General features: G+C 37.5%; 1 protein-coding gene across 1 annotated transcript in view; it reads right to left on the bottom strand.

Moving 5' to 3' along the window:
- The window catches only part of LOC117657118 (trifunctional purine biosynthetic protein adenosine-3-like), a 42,372-nt gene extending 18,111 nt beyond the window's left edge, over positions 1-24,261 (bottom strand). The window contains exons 1-14 of the mRNA XM_087895853.1: positions 24,089-24,261; positions 19,210-19,399; positions 16,064-16,159; positions 14,105-14,279; positions 12,856-12,967; positions 11,741-11,818; positions 10,517-10,642; positions 9,803-9,890; positions 7,906-7,991; positions 7,351-7,519; positions 6,799-7,030; positions 5,466-5,560; positions 2,570-2,679; positions 914-1,121 (exon numbers count right to left, since the gene is read on the bottom strand). Coding sequence (XP_087751979.1) covers positions 914-1,121; positions 2,570-2,679; positions 5,466-5,560; positions 6,799-7,030; positions 7,351-7,519; positions 7,906-7,991; positions 9,803-9,890; positions 10,517-10,642; positions 11,741-11,818; positions 12,856-12,967; positions 14,105-14,279; positions 16,064-16,159; positions 19,210-19,354 — 1,720 coding nt within the window. The 5' untranslated portion in view covers positions 19,355-19,399; positions 24,089-24,261. The remainder of the gene's footprint in view (positions 1-913; positions 1,122-2,569; positions 2,680-5,465; positions 5,561-6,798; positions 7,031-7,350; positions 7,520-7,905; positions 7,992-9,802; positions 9,891-10,516; positions 10,643-11,740; positions 11,819-12,855; positions 12,968-14,104; positions 14,280-16,063; positions 16,160-19,209; positions 19,400-24,088) is intronic.
- Between the last annotated feature and the right edge of the window lie 1,578 nt (positions 24,262-25,839).

The raw sequence follows: 25,839 nt of genomic DNA, 5'->3' as shown, positions 1-25,839 counted from the left end.
CTTCAGAACCTCCAGAAGCTCCCTTAAGTGAAGAGGACGAAGAGGAGGAGCCTCTTCTCGATGCACGGGCACGCAGAGCTGCCAAAAGGCAGGAGTGGCTCCTCAGGAGGAGGTCTCCTCAAGAGTAAGGCTTGGGGCTAATTGGCCACTCCCTTAGCCTATTTAAGGAAGAACGCCGACTGAAGCAATTTGCAGGGAACAACTTCGTTCACTCTCCTTCGTGCCTTGATCTTAGTTCTCTGCAAATTGCTTCTGGGTTTTCTGCCAACCATAGTACGATTAAGATTATTTATTCTTTGGATTCTTGTAGGCTGTTAAGAAAGTTAATTAACAATTAATTTGTTTGAAAAAAAACCTGTTTAATTTAGTAAACTAAGGTTTGTACAGACTTTGTATGTGCTGCGTTCTTTGGGGTCCATAGCTGGGGCAGAACAGTTCTTCTCCAAAAGCTATGCAGTAGTATCCTTTTCCTGTGGCCTGCCTATAAACATTCTAAATAATGCCTCTTTTTTTTTTCTTTGTTCAGTTGTCGTAGCAGTGGGTAACCATGGTTAAAAGTATTGACAGGTTTGATTGCAATAGTGCCAAACATTTTATCATAACATAACAAAAGAAGAATTATGCCTTTGTGGCTAGGAAGTTCTCCATTGTATGAACAGCTCAGAATGTTTTGTCTGGCTGGTTTGCAAATGGACAAATGTGCATAACATGTACTGAAAATGTGCAGGAGAGGGGCAGTAGCTATCTGAATGAGAGCGAGAATTTTCTTACTCCACAAGGAAAAGACACCGTTTAGGTGACTTTCCTTTTGGCAGTGCATTGTCTCAGTGTCTCAAGCTCAGCAGAAATGAAGTTCTTTCTCAGGGATTAGGGAATGGAAGTATTTTAAAAACTGATTTAAAAGTGCTCATACCAAGGAAGGTGCATCCTGCCAGTTTACAAGCTTCAGCTATCCCATCTGATATAGCCTGAGTGAGCTGAGCCACACCAGCATCCAGTTTCCCAAATGCGAAATGGCCATGGAAGAAGAGAGGTTCAGCTCCTTGAACCAGCAGGTCATTGACACACATAGCCACCAAGTCCTGACCAATCATGTCATGCTTATTGCACAACTGGGCAATCTGTAATAAGACATACAAATTAGCCACATATTGTAATGAAAATAGTTCATACAAAATATTACTTCAATGTATTTTGATGGATCCAAAAACTCAGCTGAAAACCATCCAGTATTGTTTGGCCACTAGAAAGTTTGTGTTGTGGTCCACCAGCAGCCTGCGGAGCTGGCAGCGGAGTTGGACAGTGAGGAGGCTGGAGAGGACAATGGGCCAGTCCTGGAGTCAGGGGAAGCCCCAGACAAGGGCTCTGCATTGGAGGCAGAGATGGGGCCAGAGCCATCTGGGAGTGATCCGTGGACTCCGGAGCCTCTAGAGGTGGATAGCAGAGAGGCAGAGAAACAGGAGGAGCCTGTTCCTAGTGCATGCATGCAAAGAGCTGCCAGAAGGCAAGAGCAGCTAAAGCAAAAAGGACAACTCAGGACTAAGGCCAGGAGATGATTGGCCCCTCCCATAAGATTTAAAAGAGCAGCATCGGCTCTTGGGATCTTTGTAGGAAAATAACATTGCTACAATTGTCTCTTGTCTTGCTACATTTGTTTCGTGTCTGAGTCTCTTGCTTCTGAACTTTTGCCAAGAAAAGCTTTTGGCAGGGTGCCAAAGAAGTCAAGGTTGGTGATAAGGCTGAAGAACAGTTTATGAAGCATTTGTTTTGGATTTAATTTGGATTAAGATGAGAATGAAGTAATTCTCAGCTGTTCTAATAAAATGTTTGTTTAGGACTGATTGTATCTGGTAATAACTACTGGGGCCTAGGTCACAACAGCTTCCATCAGTACAGCAGAAGAGTATACAGTAGTATACATTTTCTCTCTTCTCTGATTATTATTAGGAAGTATATAGAAGCTGCACTGGAAGGGATAATTCGTGATAAAATAAATCTGCTCATTCACAAAAGGGGTTGGGATTTTCAGTAATTCAGGATGATAAACAATTGTAAGTAAATAAATACAGTAAAATATAATCAATTGTATGAGTCTTGCAGAATCAGACCAGTTATCTTCCTAGCAATCTAATAAAAGTCACAAAAAGCAATAGATATAAATGTACCAAACATATCACAACTTTGAGAAAGGGCAATAAATAGCTAAAAAACTCCACACTCTTACATACATTGCATTTAGTGCAACCTTAATGTTTGAAGATATTTTGTCCAGCAAGATTATATCATCAATCCAGGAAAAAGGAAATAGAAAGGAAAAAAGACAAAGGGTCAAAACAGAGTTTATTGAAATTATGAGGGAGAACTATATAAAGTGGACTGACTGCACATTGCCAGCATGATCAGTGTAGAAAAATATAAGCAGAATTTTAAAATAAACAAGTAAGTGATTTTTGTCTTTATGAGCAAGCCATTCCCTTCTGATCTGACTAAAAAAGCTTATTTTTTTTTAGTCACGTGCTTATGTACAAGCAATCACGTCCAGTTTAAAGATGGATGTACCTCTGTTTACCTTAAGTTTTGTCCCAATGCTATTAGCATGCGATACTAGAATTGGATCACGATAACCAGAGACTTTCAAATCAAAGAAGGCAGGAATGATCCCATCATGCCCAGGGCAACCTGCAACCCATAAAAGTGTAAGACATTATGGACCATAACATTGCTTTGGAAAACTTAAACATCACTATTCTCCATTTCAATTCAACATGCTTGTAGGAGGATGAGGACATAGTGGACGAGCACTCTCTTAAGTTCTCATATATGCACAGGGATCATTTTGTACTGCATAATTTGGTGTAACAGGCATAAGCTGCAATATGTGCTGTATAGAAATCAATACAATTACCCAGGGAAAAAAATCTGCATTCATGGTAACCAAGAATCCAGCTGCTCTCAATAACAAAATGGCCACTGTTATCACAGGTATCAAATAAGGTTATAGGTCCATACTTAAACTATGAACTAAAAGTACATTCTCTCTCTCCTTCTCCCGCTCTCTCCCTCTCTCTCCTCCCCACCCCCTAATCTGGCTTCCACACTGACTTTGCTTGTCAGAAGGTTGCAAAATATGATCACATGACCCTGGGACACTGCAACAGTCCTAAATATGAGCCACTTGTCAAGCATCTGAATTTTGATCACATGACAATGAGGATATTGCAACAGTCGTAAGGTTGAAAAACAGTCATAAACCACTTTTTTCAATGCTGTTGTAACTTTGATCACTAAATGAACTGTTGTTGAGGACTTACTTGTATTCACTGAAACAATTCCAACTAATGACACATTATTAGCATAAAAACATTTTTTTGTGGCAAATCCCATTGTAAATATGCATTTACAACTCAGCCTCTTTTTTGCTTGAGATTATAGCAGGTACCAATACACAGTGATGCTAATTGCTAATAGTCTTGCTAACAGAAGATGATGTCAGGTATCGATATCGTCTTCAAATAAAATAAATTGCATTTCCAAACAGATAGTTTGAAGAAATCTTTCATTTTATTAAGCACGACAATCTGGCCCCGATCGTGGCGTAGCCAACTCTGGCTTCCTGACCCCAAACCCTCCCTTTCCATTCCCCAAATCTCTGCGTCTCATTGGCCTTCTTCCAAATCACTCTCCCCATATCTACTACCTAAGCTCCCAGGAATGTCCCCCCTCCCTCTCATCTCCTAGGGGATATTATCTTCAAGGAAAATAAGTAGGTGAAATGTCAAGCGTCCTCTTGCCAGCTGCCCCCTCTTCTCCTTCTTATGTCAGCACTAGAGTAAATGCAGGTTGAAGTGCTGACAGATGAAAGCTGAGCACCAGGTATTATAATCCAACAGCTGTTTCTATATTCTATTTAATAACTACAATAAGTGAAGGTGGAACAATCAAAGTATGTTAGCAGTTCTACAGAAGAAACTATGCCAGCTCCGACTATATCAGCTAGTGGGAAAAGAACTATAAACAGAATAACAGGGAGGAAAGAAGGGGTGGAAGCAATTTCTCCCTGTTTTCATTATGAGTATTCTATAACATTGCACTTTATCAAGGTTGCATATATGAATATGGTAAATTAATAAGTGGAGATCTCTAAGGTGCTTTTTTTCAAGAGGCAACTTCTTCCAAGAAGGCTCCACACACATTTCCACTACTCAGGTAACTCTGAAGACACAGATAAATCTCCATGTGGCCTCAATGACTCTCTAAAACATGGGTGTCAAACTCATGTTGCCGTTACGTGACATTTTGTGACTTTTTTCCCTTTGCGGAGCTGGATGGGTGTGGTCTGCATGTGATGCATCCGGCCCATGGGCCACCCCTGCTCTAAAAGAATGCAAATGACCAGCTGACTGCAAGGAGTATAAATCCTTCCGTTCCCCACCACCCAGTCAGAGCTGAAGAAGCTTCTTGGATGAGAAGCGAAACGTCTTCAAAGAAAAAACAAGAAAGTCGAGTTGCCTCTTGAAAAAAGCACCTTTGACACAACCATGACCTGGATGGCTGAGAATCTCCATAGACAATAAATGGAGATGCACCCAATTAAGTACAGTACATGTTAATGGATTCATATTACTTGAACTTGATTCCTTGATAATTCTACTAATTAAAAGTATATTCTAGATATAACTACATTTTCCAAAGGAAAACATATTTGCTTTTAAATGATACACTGATGAGTAACATAGGAGGTCATCTTGGAAAAAACATTCCTTCTGCTGTGTGTAAGAAAATGGAAATGATTATTATGAACTTGTTCTGGAATATGTAAGACTGATTATGTGCCCTTATGTAATTTTCAGTTCTAAACAACCACATAGATTTTCTTCATGACTATCTGCCCCTTACCTGGTTTTTCAGATCTTCCAACTGTGCACTCATTGCCAAAACTGAGTTCATCCAACTGGCTGCTTGGTTTAAATACATTCAGGCTTATTATCCAAATAACCAAAAATTTCAGTTCATTATTAAACAGTCCTATGAGAGAATGGAAAACCTCCTCTGCTGCTGTTACTGATTCATGAAAATCATGACAAGTTACTTATAAAAATAATGAAGACGGGATGATATGTGTGTAAATGAAAATTGCTCTTGTGAAAAGAACTAGAGAAGAACATCCGAGCCAGGGGCGGGTTTGAAAACCGGTCGCTACCGGTTCACTCGTAGGCATGTGGGTGCTCACACATGCACCACTTCTGCGCATGCGTAGAAGCGTCCAGGTGGGTGGGCGGAGCCTCCTGTCATTGCCGCTACCGGTTCGCCTAATCTGGGACGAACTGGTAGCAACCCACAACTGGTCCGAGCTAAGTGAAAACAATCCAGGAAACTTTTGCCAAGGGTTGTTTGGTTCACCCTGAACAAAAAACTTATTTTAATTCCAAGTTCATTGAGAATTCTTCCATTCATCCTTCCCTTACCTAGTTTAGTACCCCTTGCAGCAGATAACACAGATGAATGATCCAAGATACTGCATGCTATGGAATCTAAAATTCTGTCTTCTTGTGATGGGGACCTCAATCAGAAATAAATGCAGTTGTAATTAATAAAGCAGGCACTTGCAGGACTCATGAGACTACATTGCAGTAAATATCAAACACCACTTTGATTGCTGTTGTTGTTAAACGAATTACATCCAGAGAAATAGTGAAAAAGTTTTGCATAAAAACAAGTAACCTAATACTTCCTGTACGTGAAACTATTGACGAATTATTTTTGTTCAATGGTGTATCTATAGAAGAGAATATTTGTAGTTCAGCACAGCTCAGGGTTGAATTGTGAGGTTTCTGCTGCTCTCTGAACTTGGTTGTTTTCTTACAGACATTTCATTACCCAACTAGTTAACATCATCACAAGCTCAGAGAGCAGCAAGGACCTCTCAATGGTATACATTAATAAGTGATAAATAATCTCAATTATTATTATATTTCATTAATTGGAATTGCTTATTAATTATTACTTATCTAATGAATTACTGTATATTTATTGAATATTATAATGGTTTTTAACAGAATGGTTGGCCTGCTATGATTTGAAATGAACTGGTATTAAGTCTGTACAGGTAGACCTTCACTTATGACCACATTTGGACCTGGAATCTCAGTTGCTGAGTGAAGTGGTCATTAAGTGAGATGCCACATGACCACTTTGCTCAATGACCGCAATCCTGGCTCTCCCAGTTTGTCACAGTTTGCTCTTCCAGTTTGCAGAGCAGGTAAAAGATTCAATATAGTCCTATTCCTTCATTGACTTTTATGTATGTCATCCACCAAGAAACCAAAACTGTCTCAGTTTCAATGTTGTCTGGAGTTAAGATGCCACCACATGTTCCAATATTTGCTGAAGAAACACAAATTGGACACCGTGGCAATTAGCTAAATTGATATTATTCCTCTGAACAGTTTTTCTGTATCTTTAATATGTACTAATGACATAATGTAACTGATAAGAACCTTTATAAACCATGTTCATGGATATAGTTTTTGTTTTTTAGGTGTTCTGAGATATAAATTTATTTTTATATTATTTTATTATGTTATGTTTATATTATTTTTTATTATGTTATCCTTGTAAGCCACTCAGAGTCACTGAGAGTGTGTAGGCAGCCATATACATTTTCTTAAATAAAATAAATAAAAATAAATACATTCCCAGAACAGCCCCCATTTTTGTTTAAGATGCTGATTGCAAGAAAATCCTAGGAAAAGTCATAGGTCATGGCTTAGTACATGTTATTTTCCATTGTTCACATACACAAACTGTCTGAAGAATGCAATAGTTTGATGGCTAATTTCTTTTCTGTAGATTGCACCCTGGATAGAAATGACTGCTAGTCCTTTGTAAATATCTTCAAGGCCTGATGTGAAGTCCTGCTTGACAGCTGTTACTGTAAGGATTCTGTTTCCATTACTCAACACTTTGCCTTCCTTTATTACAGTAGCTCCATGAAAGATTTCAAGGCCTAACTCTTTAGCCTGAAGAAGCCCTAAACAAATTGAAAGGAAAATTGGCATCATTATTTTTCTCACAATATTTCCTACAAATAGTTACTATTGTACTGCAGTTATATGGATAGTTCCCATACTCTGTGATGACTGGGAGACAAATTTTCTACTAATGAAAAATCTTCAATTTAATTATTTGTTTCTGTTTAGAAACTCTTGAAAAATGACAAACCTAGGAAATAATTAAGAATGTTACATCTCAGAGGGAGTTCTAAGATGCTATTCTTTGAGCAAACATGACTATCATCAAATATCAGAAGAAAAGACTGAGACATAAACTACATAAAAATAACGAACTTACCAGTGATTTCCATGCTTTTTTTATGACCTTGCAGATAGCTGCCATTTTCCATGGAAACTGACACGGCAGTACAATTATCCGACCAAGCCAATATAGAATTGCAGAGTTGGCCAGCAACTACAGCTTGGATAACTTCATAAAGATCACTCTTAAGAAGTTGAAGAATTATCTACAAAATTATGTAAAAAATCAAATACAAGTACTATAGTAGTTCTAACTTCAGAATTCAGCTTTGTTGTTTTTTCTTTTCCCAAATGCTATATTTGTGCCTATCTAGTGGATCTGTGTAAGCACTGACATAAAGAATGATATTTTCAGGGAACATGGCAAAGTAGAAAAGCAATGGAAATTCCCTTTGGGCTCTATAGAAGAAAATATACTAGTATAATCTAGAAGCTAAAGCAACATCTCCTTTGTTAGCTCACAATACTAATGCAGCATTATCAGCCGTAATGTACAAAGCATTAGAAAACAAAACACAACGGAAAATAATCTAGTCCAAAACATTAATTTATTGTTTTAGTGTTTCATTGGAATTATGTACCTCTCCTTTACCTGGCATTGTGGGTCACCAAAATGACAGTCAATACTTAAAACTTTCACACCATCTTTAGTAAGCATTAATTCTACCTGCAGCACACCTACATGGGGAAAAAAAGGCAAAATAATGAATTTCTTAAAGCAGAATATATTTTCTGTCTTTTTTGCCTGTGGATGTAGGGTTTGTATTCTTAATTAGGAACCCTCACCCATCAGCTTTGTTCTCAGATCAGTCCTTACCTGATGCATGTAACATGACATCTCATAGAATAACATCTGAAGTAATCATTTGCTAACAAAGAAAATCAACTGATGTAGATTTCTCGGGGCTCCCACATCAGCGGTGAAATCCAGCAGGTTCTGACAGGTTCTGGAGAACCTGTAGCGGAAATTTTGAGCAGTTCGGAGAACTGGCAAATACCACCTCTGGCTGGCCCCAGAGTGGGGTGGGAATGGAGATTTTGCCCACCAAGCCACGTCCACAGAACCGGTAGTTAAAAAAAATTGGATTTCACCACTGTCCCACATACACAACAAGACAATCATCCAGAGTTATATCCAGGGTGCCAGAACTAAGTTTTGGTGTATTCGGGTCTTTTCCCATGTAAGATTGAGAGTATCTTGGCGATGTTTCGACGAGGTCCCACTCGTCATCTTCAGGCTGGTGTCTTTGGTTTCGTGCTTGTGCAAGGAAAGCATGATCGGAGCTGCCGTCTCTCTATAAATACTGGTGGGGAGGTGTGGGGTGCTGGCTTTGTTGCTGTGAGCGGGTTGGTTGACTGCGTTGTTACATCTTGATGAGTTAATGTTTGCAAATTAGTCAGCTGTTTCGTAACATCCTGTGTGGGTGAGGTCCTTGATGTGTGCCCATTAGTCTTTTGTGTTTTAATGACCTGGGTAATGGGCTGTGTGTTAACATCCTGAGTTCTAGTGTTGTGATATCCTGAGTGTTTTGATGTAATGTTCTGAGCAGATGGCTGTGATGCCACATCCCGGGCTTTGGTTTGGCTCCGAATTTGAGGTCTTGCCATGTGTTCATGGCGTGTGTCAGTTTGCTTTGTGTGGGGATCAGAGGGGGGTGCAGCAGCTGGTGATGCCGCTGTGGTCTGGCTCCTGGATGGTGGTTGTATTTCGTCTATGGGATGGGTTTGGGTTTGAATCTGGTGAGGATGATTGGTGGTGGTGTCATGTGTTATCTTGGGTCCTCTGTTAATCTTTGTGGCTGGGACTCTTCTGTTGACTAGGGCTAGTTTCCAGATGTCTGGCAGGTGGGAGGTATCATCGCACCAGCCTGAAGATGATGAGTGGGACCTCGTCAAAACGTCGCCAAGATACTCTCAATCTTACATGGGAAAAGACCCGAATACACCAAAACTTGCATACATATATATATGTACAGTATATATATATATATATAATTTTTCAAAATATAAACATTCCATCTTTCCTTAAACAGTATGTCGTCTGGGTACAAATATCTCTGTGCAACAATCTTCAGCATTTACAACATCATTCACCCCATAAGCTTCTTCAGAGGCATTCAATTAAGCACATCAAGCAGCTGGACTAAAACAGGATTCACAACTTTTGTCAGCTCTCAGGCTTTGCACAGTAGGCCAAAGGTCATTCTCCAGTCAGGAGCTGTTTCAGCTTTAATATTTTACTATTTATTTTACCATTTAAAAGAGTAGAATTCTACTTACCCAAATAAAATGTGGCTGTTTTCTCCTTCATTTTCTTATTATGCCTGAACTGAGATTTCAATAATAAGTTTTGGAAGAACTAAGAAGTCACATGCAAGACTTTAGTGGGGTGAGATGGTTGCAACCTTGAGACCATACTTTGTGCATAACTAGTCTACTATACTATCAACAATTCCTTTAAAAAATGAAAAATAAGTATAGCCCCTTACCTGCATATGACATACCTTCTTGCTTCATACCTTCAAGAATGTGTTGAAGGAGTGTGCTTTTAATTTTTTCCAGGAGAACTTCAGAAACCTAGTAAGTCAAGGAGATGAACACATTGAGAATTCTCTATTGTACATTCTCTTCAACAGCAAGACACAAACACGAGTTTGCTACAACAGCACATCTTCTAAATCCACATTGCAACCTAAACAGAAGGGCATACTTTAGAAGTCAAGATGCCATTGATTACTGATACTTATGAATCATTCAATACTGTCAGTGTGTATCTGTGTATCTGTGTACATTGTGTGTGTGGGCTATGTGAGTATGACTATGGCTGTGTTTAGAAGCACAGCTTTTACATTCTAATCAAACACAGAACTTCTGATTTTCTCCTGCCAGGCAGAAACATCCCTATCCTTGTGTTCCAAGGGTAAACACGTGTATTGTATACTGTATGTATGCTAAAATACAATGTCCTTGTACTTTGGTGCCAGAGGTTCCATATTTTAATGAAGTGCATAGCCCTCTGTGCACTATGTCTTTGTTTCTATAGAGAAAGGAAACCACCAATATCACTGAACGTTTAGAAAAGATAAAGTTGAATGATTGTTTACCCAGGAAGCCTACTAAAGTAACCAAATGTTTACTTATTTACTTAATATATAAGGCTTCTTGGCATCTTTCAGTAAGATCATAGACCAAATATGATGCACCTTAGGAAAAGGGGCAAAGGCTCCTATTCCAACAATGCTTGGACTCTGATGGTCATTCAGCAGCTGCTTCTGGACCCGAACTGGTGGCATGGGAATAAAAGTGGTTCCATCAACGAAGCATAAATACTGGAAGGAGAGCAAAAAAGAATGGATTATATATATGATAAATGAAATCCATGTTTTTATTGTATTTGTATTTCAATTAACACACGCTAGACCTGCAAATTGTTCAACAAGCCTTTCCAGCTCTACTCTGGCTTCTTAACTTAAGTTTGTTTCACATCAGGGAGGTTAACATTATCCCCACAACTATCTACTCCTCTCTGGTTTTCTTCCTGTTCTTTCCCAAATCTACAAACCTTCATCTTTCCTTACTTTGAACTCCATGAATGTGGAGGTGGGAAAGGATCAATGCAAGAAAATACATTTCTATGACTCCTTCACCATAATGCTTTTAAAATTATTATTTTTTTCTGGCTTTTAATAATATTTTCAAACAAAATTCTTAAAAATGTTAAAGCTCGGCACTACTGTATTTTTAAAACTTCAATTGCCCTAAAAATTTTAGATACATGCATTCACTCTCAGCCCCCTCCCCACATATACCGGTACATACTGTGTGTGAGTGAGTAAGTGTGTGTGTGTGTGTGTGTGTGTGTGTGTGTGTGTGTCTGTGTGTATACATATACATACAAACATATATCAAGGCTTGTCGCCTGTAATCAACTTGGTTTTAGGCCACATGCTAAACCTAGAGAGTGAATGCCTTGTGTAGCTTTTGCACTTGCTTCTTTTTTAAAAATGCTGACAATGCTCTTTGCACAGGAGTTGCCACAAAGAATTACATTAAAACTTGTTCTACAAGGGACTCTTTCTTTAAGCATTTGTTGGATTAGTTAAAATATTTGTGTATTCTCCAGAAATTTATGCACTTATTTTATCCATAGCAGTCCTACAGCCACCTAAACTGATTGACTAGCATGAAGTTTACTCAGAGAACAGAATGAGAATTTAAATCCAAATATGTCAATCCAACAAATTAACTGTATCTGAACTTCTACAATCAATAATACTTAGCACTACTGTCATGCTCAACACTTTTCTAAGCACTATGCTAGCTTTATTTTTGATGTTAATAATCATACTAGAGTATGTAATCAGGGTAAAAAGCAACCCAAGCAAACAATGGTAATTCTCACACATATATTTAATAAAACAACATACTGAAAATTCTTCCCCTTTAAGGAGTTCTTCGATGATAACTGTCTCAGACGAGTCTCCAGAATGACAACACATCTTGTCCTGCATTATAAATAGAACAGCCACTGGTCAAATCTGTTTTTTCTTTTCATCTTTCCTTTTTTTTTTAATGAAAAACTATCTTTACAGCATTTCCAATATCAATACCACTTCGTTTTTCACATATAAAACTTTTTATAGAACATATTCTACTCATGGGTAATACAAGTCAAATCCTTAATAATTTCTTATCTTATATTATCACAATTAATTGTAGAATTAGAGTCAAACCCCTGCTCAATGTGTCTTAAGTAATCATAGTATCATATGGGGTACTATACACATCAGCATACCTGCATATATAATAGCTACTGTTATTACGTTGCAAAGTTAGGCCCCAAAGTGGCAAATGGAATTAGTGTTTTGTATAATGGTCTACTCTACATAGACAAAAATACCAGCCAGGGATTAAAAAAAATTCCCTTCTCTTCCAATTTTGTTTTGTTTAAAAAAAAAACCTTAAAATTGTCCAAGTTTTGTTCCTGAGATGGTAGCTTTTTTTAAGCAGAAAATATTTCCAACGTAAGTGTTTTATAGGCAATGTCCTCTACATTCTCTTATGATAGGAAGAGCTCCATCACTTGTGTTTATGGATGCATAGCTAATTCAATTGAGTGCCACTGTTAGGAAGATGTTTAATTTTAACCATATCATAGATAAGCTTTTCTCTTTGTCAGTACTATTTTATTAGAATATTTGTATCCTATTTTGGATTACACAAGTCAATGGTCAGAAGAAAATACTCTGAAAACAAAGAAACATTTAGCAGAGATCTGATTCTGCATTTATAATAAATATGCAGAAAAGAAAGGACACACCATAAAATGTAGTTTATAATCAATTTTGGCCCACTGATTCACTGATTCACTTTAATATATTGCAACTTCACTTACTGAATTCAGTAAGCTTACAGCAATTATAAACCAAAATGAATCACATTAAGGGGTTCATATATTGTCTGAAGTCATAATGTGATTTATGTATTTTCTTATTATTATGTATAAATACAGGGAATACTTTTACATAGAAATGTAAGTCACCTGAAGAATATCTTGTGCTGCCTTAGAGGCATCTGCTCGGTTGGATGCAAGAACTATTTTTTTTCTAGGACCGAAACTACTAGGTTTGATCACCAATGGAGGAAAATCTGTGCTTTAAAATAAGATAGAGCATATTAGAAGAAAATGTACAGGATATGATCTAAGATCTCCTTCTGTAAAACTACAGACTGGAAAACTATATGACAGAATCAAGGACCAACATTATTCACAGGACTCCTACAATTCTAATCAGCATCATATAAATGCTTCAATAAGGGTGAATATGCATAGTACAGTCTTTAAGGTAGAAAAGTAGAGGTCTCAGGATCCAATCTGGGATTACAATTATTACAATTATTCCTAGACTTCCTCTTGAGAAACCTAATAAATTACCTCTAAAGTTGCTGAAAAAACAGAACTTTGTTCTTTTTTCTAGCCTTATCTACATCTTCTGCCTCTGTTTTGAAAGATGGAAATCTTAATTTTATTACCTTATGGAGGGGCTTGGTTAAACTGCCTCCCATGAGACTCAAAGGTTGACTGACCTCTGGCATAAGGTGATAATCTGCATCATTGTGCATGCAGGCTAGAATTCTCAATAATATGTTTTTTTAAAAATGATTATAGTAATGTATTACTGTCAACATATTTTTGATTGTTTATATTGTTTCTAAGACTTTTTCTATATTATTTTATCTAGGAATAATAGTACTATTTTCTTTTTACTTTATAATAGTCATGTTGACACATAAAATCTATACTTGTCCAATCTGATTCTTTTAGCTATTTAAAAGTCAAGCTTTTAGCTTCTAACTTGCATGAACTGGCCATTCATAGCGAACTCCAGAACTGGGGTAGAACTTGCTCAGAGATGCAGAGAAGCAATCTGCTTCAAGAAACTGATTAAAAAGGAAGAAAGATTGGTGTGAGGTGTGCTCTCTCACTACTGCGGACCATGATAACAGTCTTCTTTGTCTAATGTTTCCTTCTGATGTGTCACCAGAAAGAGTAGTTTTTGTGCTTAAATTTCTTTTTTTAATCAATGAAAACAGATTTTGGCAAATATGTTTCAGTAATGTTATATAAGTTATTTCATACTATTAGGCATAAAAAAGAGGAAATATTCTTCATATATAGAGTCTTAAAATGCTTGTAAGGTCCTCCTGTATCAAATTATTTTATTAGAAACACAATCATTGCTTAAGAACAGATAGTCTAAATACTTCAGTGAAAGAAAGAAAGTATTTACCTGTTAATAAAAGCACATGCTTCTTTAGGATTTGAAAAGGCTTTCCATCTTGCTGTGGGAATTCCATGCTGATCAAGAAAGATGTTAGTGAAATATCTATTTGTTCCCAACTGGGCTGCCTTGGCTGTAGGGCCAAAACACTGAATTCCAGCTGCTACCAAGTCATCAACAATTCCTAGTAATGAAATACTGAAAGGCTCAGATAAAACTGCTTATGTAATTGAATGTCATATTATTGTACTGTCCCAGAAGAAAGAGCATTTAAAAAATACATCATTGCTATGAAAAGGGAAGAGTTTGGAATATAATGAGGTTGTTGGAAATATTATGTTAATCCATTTTTAAAGACAACATTATTAGTCATCAGTCGCTATATGAATATTCATTAATACACTTATTAATGGTTGTAAGAATGGAGTGCACACGGAATGAAATTTAGGATTTTGCTTATCAGTCTGTTTAGTACATTTGGGGCATGAATCTAAGAAGTAGGTGGCTGAATTACAGTTATAAGGACTCTGTCCACTTCTTCAGGTCTAGCAGGATCAAACTGTTCCTAGAAACCAAATAAGACTGTACCCAGTTACCAGGTGGCATTCAAATTGGAATGAATGTGAGCAATTTTGCCTGCAAATTCTTTCCTACAACTTTGTCTGAATCACCTTTCTCCAGGACGACTCAGGTCACCTTTTATTTATATTATTATTATTATTATTATTATTATTATTATTATTATTATTATTATTATTATTATTGTTGTTGTTGTTGTTGTTGTTGTTGTTGTTATTGTTATTGTTATTGTTATTGTTATTATTATTATTGTTATTGTTATTGTTATTGTTATTATTATTATTATTATTATTATTATTATTATTATTATTTTGTCAAGAAAGTATTTGGTAATAAGCATAAGCATGGATTGGATACATAAAATAGATACAAATAGAAGAAACATTAGTACAGGGACGGTAGGCACGTTGGTGCTCTTATACACGCCCCTTACAGATCTCTTAAGAATGGGGTGAGGTCAACAGTAGACAGTCTTAGGTTAAAATTTTGGGGGGTTTGGGATGAAACCACAGAGTCAGGTAATGCATTCCAGGCATTGACCACTCTGTTGCTGAAGTAATATTTTCTGCAATCGAGTTTGGTGCGGTTTACCTTAAGTTTGTATCTATTGTGTGCTCGTGTATTGTTGTGGTTGAAGCTGAAGTAAGAAGACCACCAGTTGGCTATCTGTAGATAGTCAATACAGGTTGGAAAGAATTGTCACTTTGCTGCCCTTACAGCAACAAGTGTAAGTTATAAGTGTAGGCCTTAATAGCAGGTTTTATCCTGCTTAGTTGAATTTGTCCTTTGTTCGCCTGCTTGCTCTATATGTCACTTATTTCATCTCTTTCAGTTTGTCCATGAACCACTGGGAGTGACAGGATCCATGAGAGGGGAGAAGTCACAGGGAGATGATTTGATCCAATGATATGCATAGGCCCATGACTGTCATGGTGGCCGTTAACTTCTGAGCACCTCAGAAGTTAATGGGAAGGCAAATTCAAGATGGAAGATACTTAGTATTATCAATTAAGTTAAATTATAGATTACTAATTAAAAGATACTGTGTGCCTAATCTATATTTTTTTCCTAGTTTTTGTAGAAAAAAGATGTGGAAAAACACAAGAAGGCTGCAAAAGTAAGATGATGGTATATGGATTCCCTATAAAATTTGCCAAATGAGGAATGGTAATTGCATGACAAAAACATCATCTGAAAGCATCCTTGTACTCCATAACAGCAAACTACAGTACTTCAAACCATTATCAAATATTTAGAATGCCATTCAATCATGATGTATCAACACTGAACTCCTTGCCCAGGATTGTACATCATTCTATAGGCCAAGACTGGGAGATTAATTTTAATCTAAGTTCAAATCCTCAGCTTTGTAGGATGTTCAGAGCTTACCAGCAGCAAGCAAAGTTTCTGGTCCAGCAATCACACACCCAATGTTATGATCTTTGCAGAACTGGGAAAGGATAGTATGGTTGCTAATTAAAACACCTGAAATATATAATAAAAACACATAATTTAAGATCCAGATACTAAATATGAGAGCTGTGCTCCCAAGGGAAGCAGAAAAAATCATGCAGTTAATGAAAATAATAATTTCAAAAATGTATATAAAGGGTTGGCTGAAGAACTCTTACATGTGAGGGGCAGTTTCCATTTTTTTTTTTTTTAACAATATGCTAAGTTTGGTTGGTTTTAGTACTGATTAGTTTTTATGCAGTTATGCAAACTCAACTTGTTTGATAAGTTTTGATTGAGGACTTCCTGGGAACATGGCTAATTGAACACACGCATGGGGAGAGATCTCAGAAGGATTTCTCCCTGGAGTGTTGCTCTTCAGCCTTCTAACTGAAGGGATTGATATCCCATCAGTTTTTTATGACCCACCCAGTAAGGATGTGTCGAATAACTTCCCCTCGGGACTTTAAATACAGCTATAAGATGGCAGATTGCTTTTGGAGTTGAACTCCAAAGCTGTCTGCATGCCAAAAGCTGGGAGGGGAGAGGCTGCAATCTGTTCGGGGCCTTAAGAAGTCCTCATTTTTGGAAATTCATGTTTCAAAATGACAGTAAGTTATGCCTTCCTTATCTTAATCACCTTCAAAGACTATTATCCTATCTCAAGTCAATTTAAAAGAGGCCCTTTCCAGCAACAGCCTGCTATACCTTTTTGAAGACCTGCGCCATTTTAGGGATTTCTTTTTGTCTTAAAGAACAAGGAAGAAGGCTGCTAAGGCAAGCCAAATAAAGAAGTGGGCGGAGAGTGGGGGAAAAGGCTGACTGAGAAAGAAAAAGATTGAAAGCTATGGTTTTAGTTTACTATTGTAGTAGTAGCTTGCTTGGTCTTCTTAGCTGTGGGTAGCTAAAATCTTCTGATTCTGATTAAAAGAGAAAACCAAGATGGTGGAGCAAAGTATTATAGATATATTTGAAACATCTCTAAATAAAATACATCAATTTGTGGATCAGTTGTTCTCTGAGGATAAAAAATCCTCTCAAAATACTTCTGAGATGCAAACATGTGGAGAATGTTACCAAACTGCCAAGGCAACTTCACAAGTAGCTGAAAATGCAGAGGAGTTTATCGTAGCTTCAGAAGAGCCAGATATTAACTTTCACTTTCGTCCTCATTATTATGGTTCAAATGTAAACCTCTCAACACAACTGAAAGAAGAACTTCGAGAAAAAAGACAAATTTAGGACATTTTCTTTAAGGACATTAACAAGGTTGAGGATCTCCTATTAAAAAGAAAGGACTACAAGTCTTTGATACTTCCAGAGAAGAAAAAGATTTTTCTCCATGAAGATAAGCTGGAAGGAGTGACTTAAACTTAATGAGTTAATTGGAATCAGGATGCATTTTTCTCTGCTTGATATGTGCAACAGAAAGAAAGGTTTAACCCAAAATTTGCAAATATATTTTTTTACATATATATAAAATGCTTAAGTAACTTTTAAAGTAGGCAAAAGCTATTGAAAATGTACCTGTATTAAGAGAAAGTAAAAGAAAATGATATATCAGTTTAAAGAAAAACTCTGTATGTTAAAAAGGATGCTTATAAAAAGAAAAAATATTCTATAAGGGTAGTTTTGAGGGAGGTAAATGCATTATTGAAGTTTAAAGATTGTATGTTAAAGAATAAGATATATTAGAAGTTTTGACTTTTTAAAAAGTGCCTTTTTTGGTTTTAAAAAGTTTAGTACTTTGAAGGAAAAAAAGGGTGTGAAAGGGGAAAAAATGTTCCCCCCCTCCCCCCCCTTTTTTAGGCCAAAGAATTTAAAGAATGCAATAGATTTTGTAAATAAAAATGGTGACAGTTCATAAGGATTACCAGGTGCAAATAGAAACACATTATTTCCATAGCAAGGAAGATAAAGCAGCAATTGTTAAACTGATTAGTTTATTTAAAGAGGAAAATGTGTTCTTATTTGTGTAGGAAGTTAGTATCCACCCCTTTCCTGGAAGAATGAAATATTTTAGGAAATATTAAAAAGGCAGAATATTATATTTCCCTGAATGAGAAATGGAGAAATATGTTTTAAAGACAAAACAGCTTCCTGCCTCCCCCCCCCCAAACCTTTGTTAATGGGCCAGAGGCAGAAACTCAATCCTTTGTCAAAGAACCATAATCTGCAAAACAATAGGACCCATCTAGGACAGAAACTCACCACATGGCACCTGGGAAGATTACATCAGCCAGCAAGGCTAGCTTAGACTCCCACCCCTTGGGAGTCTGACAACCAATCATGATACTCTTTCGGGGCCCCAGGAAGTTCAAAGCCAGAGAGAGCATAAAACCCGGGGACTCGCTGTATCTCGCCCTTTTCTGTTCAGGAACTCAAACCATGTGATCCTGTACACCATTATACCATCTTTCCAAGCAGTCTCCATGTTTCCAGTGTCTTTTTCCCCACTTGGAGCTGAACCCAGAAAGATATTTCTTCCTACATTTGGATATCACTTCTGGAATTTGTGCTTGTGGGGGGGAAAAATGAAACTTTGGTCATGGTTTTGTTGATTAGAATGATTTGGTATTATAGAAATGGCTAGTTATATATTAATGTGTAAAAACAAAAAGTTGTGGCTGGAGTGTGTTATCTTGTACTCTGTTAGGAAGGGTTGGAAGTCGATACCCCCTTTTCTGTTTTTTTTTCTTCCCCCTTGTATTTCACACCCCCTTTCCCCATCCACTTTCCCGTCCTTAATTTCCTATTTTCTTTTTTTTCTTTTTTTGTATTTTATATTTTCTATAATAAAATAAAAATGTTGAAAGGTAAGTTTTGATTCAATGTGTTGTACAGATCCAGAAAATTGGGTTAACTTACTAACCTAACTAAATTGACTCTATGAATCTAGCTACTTCTTCTTTCTATTTAATTCATATTAAATTGTTTTCTCTGTGTAATCATAAATCAAATGCATTGTCCTAAACATTTATTTTTGTACAATATGTAGTATAATGGATTGGGGAGGTATTATGGATTTTCCCCCCAGGGGCATTTAAATATATTAATGCATTGTCAAATAATAATCTTTTTACCTGAATTAGACATTTTCCCATCATTGGCTGTTCCGGCATTTCCTGGTGCAACCAGTACCTGTTTCAGATGTAGAGATTGTGCCAGCTTCCAAGCCAATGCATGTTCTCTGCCTCCACTGCCAATCACAAGCACTCGATCAGCCATTCTCTTATTCAAGCAAGCTGATGGATGGTGATTACTGACTTAAGACTGCATCAAAAAGGAGAATCAGTTTAAAATTTATTTGGTTAATGTCATACTAGTGACAAGCAATAGAAAAACAGTGCAAATGGTCCTGATTTATCTATAATTTAAAGCATGTTAAATGCAGTAACTACAAAAGAATTGGCTAAAGAATTAAATTATAATAAAAGGGAATCAAACTAATCAAAACGTAATTGGGCAAAAAGGGTATTGACTTATATAAATATATATAGATCCTACAATGTACATTGTTCTTAATGTTACTTCCATTTATTTTGTTTCAGTAAGCTGGAGCTATCATATTGGCTGCATATATCCATTTGATGGCAGGAAAAAGTTACATAAAATAACTTTGCTGCCATCCGTCAGCTGTACAGATTTCTGTAGCTCTGATACAGCAGCCTTATGGTCATTCTCTTCAACTGAGAATGCAGCTTCGGGAGACAGACACATGAAGTGATGAGAGAAAAATGGGGACAACCCCATAGCCAAATCAGACAAACTGTGATCTGTACCCCCATGGATCACCCCCTGGTGATCCATGGGGGTAGCCAGATTGTCCCCAGATCCCTAGGTTTATACAATGACTAATCTTCTAAAGTTTTTAAGTTGTGACACTTCATAAGAAGTCATTCAAGGCATGGAAGCTGGCAACCGCACAGAGAGAAATTGCAAGAATGAAAAGAAGAAGCAATTGAAAAGTGTGTTATGAAAAGAGCTATGCAATTAGCCTATCCCAACATTATTCTTGATTAGATAGTTTTATGACAATAACATTGTGCCTTCATTTGTTGATTTTTTTTTTTTTTTAAATAAGCATCATAAATGCTGGGGCAGAAAAAACGGGAGTTCTCTTTAAATGTGACCTTTAAAATCCACTGCTGCACTTCTTGCCCATCAAATATGTTAATTACAGTACAGTGAAATATGTCTTTCTATCTCTACCACACACACACACACAAAAACCACATTACCTTTAGGTGAAAAAGCAGGCACTTGGGAAGGAGTGAAGTTATGATGGATCAGCCCTAAAGGATGCCTTAAATATAATTTCCCTCCACAAGTATGGTAGTTTAAGTCAAGATATGAGGAAAAACGGCCTCCTTTCACAAAACCTTGCATATGTCTCTGATCATGAATGATGCTGATAAAACCCTGAACATAATTTACATAAGTAGCATATGTGCCTACCCTACAATAATAACCAGCTGAAAACAAAGGGAGAAATAGCTTATTATTTACTTAACTTACCAAGGCAGTTGTAGGATCTGAGTAAATGCTACTACATTGGCAATTTGGTTTCACTCAAAGTAGCCCACATAATTTGCTAATTTACATTGTTATTGTTTTATGCTAATAAAACATCTAATAAGCCTGACTCTTCATGCCCTTTTCTCTTCCTGCCAGTATAAGAAATCCTTAGGTTGAGAGACAGTGACAGCTCCAGTGTTTTCTGTCATTAACCACTACTTCATATTGTCATTAAAAAAAAAGCCCCATCCCTAAGAAAACAAATAACAAATAAAAAACACCATAGATTGAAGAGAATTTATATTCCCATTTAGAGGACATTTTTGACTTGTAAAAAAAATAATTTTCAAAATCTTTCATCAATAGATGTCTATTTGGGGCTTGTGTATTATTTTCTTTTATAGTAAATTTCAGAATTCTATACAGAACTTGAAAAATCACTTTCAGCAATTTGGGAGATCTTAACTTTTCTGGGAAGGAAGGAAGGAAGGAAGGAAGGAAGGAAGGAAGGAAGGAAGGAAGGAAGGAAGGAAGGAAGGAAGGAAGGAAGGAAGGAAGGACACAAGATGGCAGCATAGAGATACAGAAGACATGAACTCCTTCCTGCCATGTAGTGATTATCTAATTCTTTATTACCTGGATACAGTACAGGTAGTCCTTGACTTACAGCCACAATTAACCTCAAAAATTCTGTTGATAAGTGAGACATTTGTTAAGTACGTTTTGCCCATTTTACGACCTTTCTTGCCTCAGTTGTTAAGTGAATCACTGCAGTTGATAAATTAGTAACCGGTTGTTAAGTGAACCTGGCTTCCCCATTGACTTTGCTTGTCAGAAGGTAAAAAAAGGTAATCACATGACCCCAGGACACTGCAACCGTCATAAATATGAGTCAGTTGCCAAGCATCTGAATTTTGATCACATGATCAAGAAGATGCTCCAAAGGTCGTAACTGTGAAAAATGGTCTTAAGTCACATTTTTCAGTGCTGTTGTAACTTTGAATGGTGACTAAATGAATTGTTGTAAGTCAAGGACTAGCTTTATTGTAATCCAAGTTTTTTGAGGGAACTTCTGAGATTCTCTGTGTATTATCTTCAACAGTTTGCTAGGAATTCTGGAAGTAACACTTTTGTAAATGATTTTATTACTATTAAGGCTATCAGAACTGCAAAAAAATTAGATGACAACAAAGAGATTCAGAAATCTCTAACTGTTGGTTGTAATTTATCAGTCATTTGGATTTTTGTAGTCAAGCTCTGGAAGGTCCTACTACTACCACATTTACCGAAAAAGTGCTGGGCCTCAGACTATGTCTTAAAGCAGCAGTTTTTGAGAACAATCAATGTTTATGAATTTTGAATGGAGTTGTTCATTGCTCAGATGATGTCTGCCTAGAAAGAAAAGCTTGCTGATTGCTACTGTATAATAGCAGTATTTTTCTTGGGTTTATCTACTTATCTAAAGAAGGAACTAGAAGAGGTTAAGACTGTAGACAGAATGAGCAAGCATTTATCTGGATGGTCATATGAGTCTGATTTTGCATAATGTTTTCCTTGTTTTTTCTTCATTAGAGCTATAATCTAACATCTATATTATTTCTTAAGCAGTTTCTCACAAAGCAATTTTTCTTCTTGAAACTAAAACAAAATTCCAAGATTCCAAAATGGACCACATGCTCAACATTTCTGAATGAAACCTTAAATTAAAACAAACCATTAACAACATTCAGCAAAAACAGATAAAGGAATTTTTAGCAATGGTTTACTCAGCATGGAAGGAAAGCCATCATGAGTAATTCCCTTCCCTTTGTTTTCTCCCCTGGGGCTTTAAGGCAGCCTAAATTGCCCATTGCAGTTACACCTGTTTTCAACTGTAAAAGGAGAAGGTGGAGAACACCAGAGTGTGGGTGTGTGTAGGTGTGTTGCTGTATGTAGGAGAGCAGAAAGAAGGAATCTGCAGCTGAGAAAGTAAAAAAAAAAGCTATCAGCTTAACAGACAAGTGTTGACAAAGCAGGAGCAGGCATGGACTTCACCAAACCAGCAGCAAACAAGCCAAAAGGAAAGCAGAGGCCAGCAGGTTCATCACTCCAGCAGCCACATTGAGAAGCTACAGACAGACAGCAGCTAGTAAAGCATCTTTTCAGACTGGGAAGTTGCTAAGCAAACGATTCAGCAGTTTTGAACAGAAGCTGACAGTAACAGAAGCCAATTTGAAGATGGCTAATGACTTTGATGTATGCTCAAGTGACTAAGAAGAATAGGCTATGTAGGAATAAAATATAGACCAATATAAGTGATATGTATGTATAGTTTAAAATAGCATAGGGTTATGACCTGTTTGTTAAATATACATGACAGAAACTATGCTTTTTTTTGCAAGAAAACTTTTCCTAGGGAAACAGTGAAGAAAAACCAGTCTATTTATTCTAGTCTTTACCATTTGCAAAAAGATCCTCCTCCACTCAGATTAAAATTTTTTAGTTTGATCAGGAATCAATGTGGTTATAGCAGTATATAAGTATGCAAACAGATATTTTTAACAGAAGGAATGTGGCTATCAGATACATTTGGACAGCTGAATGTGAATTATGAAAAATATAAAAAGTTGGAAAAATAGAGCTAATTTCTGAATGATAAAATTGTGCTTTTGGAAATTTTTGGAATTCTGGCACAGATAAAGACAGAGTGCATGCTTGCAAGCTGAGAAGACTGTGGATAACAATGGCAAGGAACTAGTTGGATGGAGAAGAGACAAGTAATTTTGCTCTGGTAATATAGTCTGCCAATTCCCCCTCCTGAATTTTAAAAGAGTACTGTGGAAATATGCATTATTGGATAGTCTACCAAATAGCAGAGTATTTTTATAAAGTATGGCGAGATAATAACTATACAATGGCATTATTGCTATCTGGATGTGTTATGAATGTATCAAAAAGGCACACTGCATATTAAAAGGACAGTTTAAAAACCTTGCTATCAGTTACTCTCTTAAGAACACAATTCTACAATCACAAAAAGAAACAAGATAACTGATCAAGATAATCAAGATAATTTTAAAACTCTGGGTATATTACATAATCACTGCTTTGTTTTCCCAGCCTACCTGGGCTCAGATTGAAGTTTCTCATGCATGTTCAATATATAAAATCATTAGGCTAGTCTTCAGGTAGATTCAGCCAATAGCATGGCAATATTATAATATCTTTGAGATTTAGACACTATTGATTTTTTATGAGAATCACATTAAAAATGTTTTTTGCTAACATAAAAGTATTAACTGCTTTCAGTATGTTTCGTTCTTTCACATGTTTACATTTTACAATTTAAATACATTTACAGATTATGATGCAGAAAGTTTCACTGCCCACTTTGCTTTGTAAAATATCAGATTTAATTTAGCACATTGTAAAAAGTCTCTGATTAAAAAAGTAAAGAGAACTTACTCAAACCTTCCAAATTATTCTGCAAGACTATAAACCGAAGTCAGTTTCAGTGTTCTTCCTTCTAAATTGTAAAGAGCAGCATTGAAAAGAAAATCTTCAGTTGATGTCAGATTAAGTTACAAAAGCATTTAGAGCGTGGAAGGCTTTGTGTCTAGCTGAAAGAATGCTTTACTGTGCACAACTGACAGACAACTGCCTGAAATTCCATCCCTCTGTCCAATCAAGTAAGAGGAAAATGCATTTGCATTAACTGTATTCTTAGATATAAGGAAACATTTTTCTTATATACAGGAAAGCTAGAAACATATTGGTAAAGATAAGAATAGCATAGGATAGGATAGGATAATTTTATTTCTATACCGCCCCTCTCCCAAAGGATTCGGGGCGGTGTACAGCCAGGTAAAAACACAATACAAATATCACAATTTAAATTTAAAAATTATTAAAAGTATTACATTCAAGGCCAATTAGCTAAAAAACCCAAAAATTTAAGAATTCCGAATTTAAAACTCAATTATGAAGCTAGCCTTGCCTGTCGGATGAGCAGGGTCTTAAGAGCATAGCGGAAAACTCGGAGGTCAGAGATCTTGCGTATGTCCGGGGGCAGTTCATTCCAAAGGGCAGGTGCCCCCACAGAGAAGGCTCTCCCCTTGGGTGTCGCCAGCCAACATAATTTGGCCGACGGCACCCTGAGGAGTCCCTCTCTGTGGGAGCGAACTGGTTGGTGGGAGGCTATTGGTGGCAGAAGGCGGTCTCATAGGTACCCAGGTCCTGAGCCATGTAGTGCTTTAAAGGTGAAAACCAGCACCTTGAATTGCACCTGGAAGACCACTGGGAGCAGTGCAGCTCGTGCAGGAGAGGTGTTACATGGGCGCATCAAGTTGCACCCATAATTACCCGCGCGGCTGCATTCTGGACAAGTTGGAGCCTCCGAGTGCTCTTCAAGGGGAGCCCCATGTAGAGAGCATTACAGTAGTCCAGCCGGGAGGTAACAAGGGCATGAGTGACTGTGCGCAAGCCGTCCCGGTCCAGAAAGGGACGCAACTGGCGAATCAGGTGGACCTGATAAAAAGCCCCCTTGGCCATGGCCGTCATATGCTCTTCTAAAGACAGCCGTGCATCCAGGAGGACGCCCAGATTGAGAGCCCTCTCTGTGGGGGGGTAGAGATTCACCCCCTATAGACAGCGATGGCGTCAGCTGACTATACCGGGATGTCGGTAGCCACAGCCACTTGGTCTTGGAAGGGTTGAGTCTGAGCCTATTTCTCCCCATCCAGACCTGTACGGCCTCCAGGCAGCGGGACATCACGTCAAGGGCATCATTGGGGTGGTCTGGGGTGGAGATGTACAGCTGAGTGTCATCAGCGTACTGATGTACCCTCACCCCAAAACCACAGATGATCTCGCCCAGTGGCTTCACATAAATGTTGAACAGAAGGGGCGAGAGGACCGACCCTTGCGGCACCCCCCAAGCAAGGCACCTTGAGGTCGACCTCTGCCCCCCTGCCAACACAAACTGCGAGCGGTCGGAGAGGAAGGAGGAGAACCACTGCAACACGGTGCCCCCTATTCCTAACTCCCTCAACCGCTGCAGCATGATACCATGGTCGATGGTATCAAAAGCCGCTGAGAGATCTAATAGGACCAGAACAGAGGAACAACCTCTGTCCCGAGCCCTCCAGAGATCATCCACCAATGCGACCAATGCTGTTTCCGTGCTGTACCCCCATCTGAAACCCGACTGGTAAGGG

Source organism: Pantherophis guttatus, chromosome 5, assembly GCF_059756535.1.
Source record: "Pantherophis guttatus breed Tessera chromosome 5, ASM5975653v1, whole genome shotgun sequence".
Taxonomy (NCBI): Eukaryota; Metazoa; Chordata; class Lepidosauria; order Squamata; family Colubridae; genus Pantherophis; species Pantherophis guttatus.
Note: the sequence above shows the minus strand (reverse complement) of the source record. Positions and strands in the feature narration are given on the sequence as shown.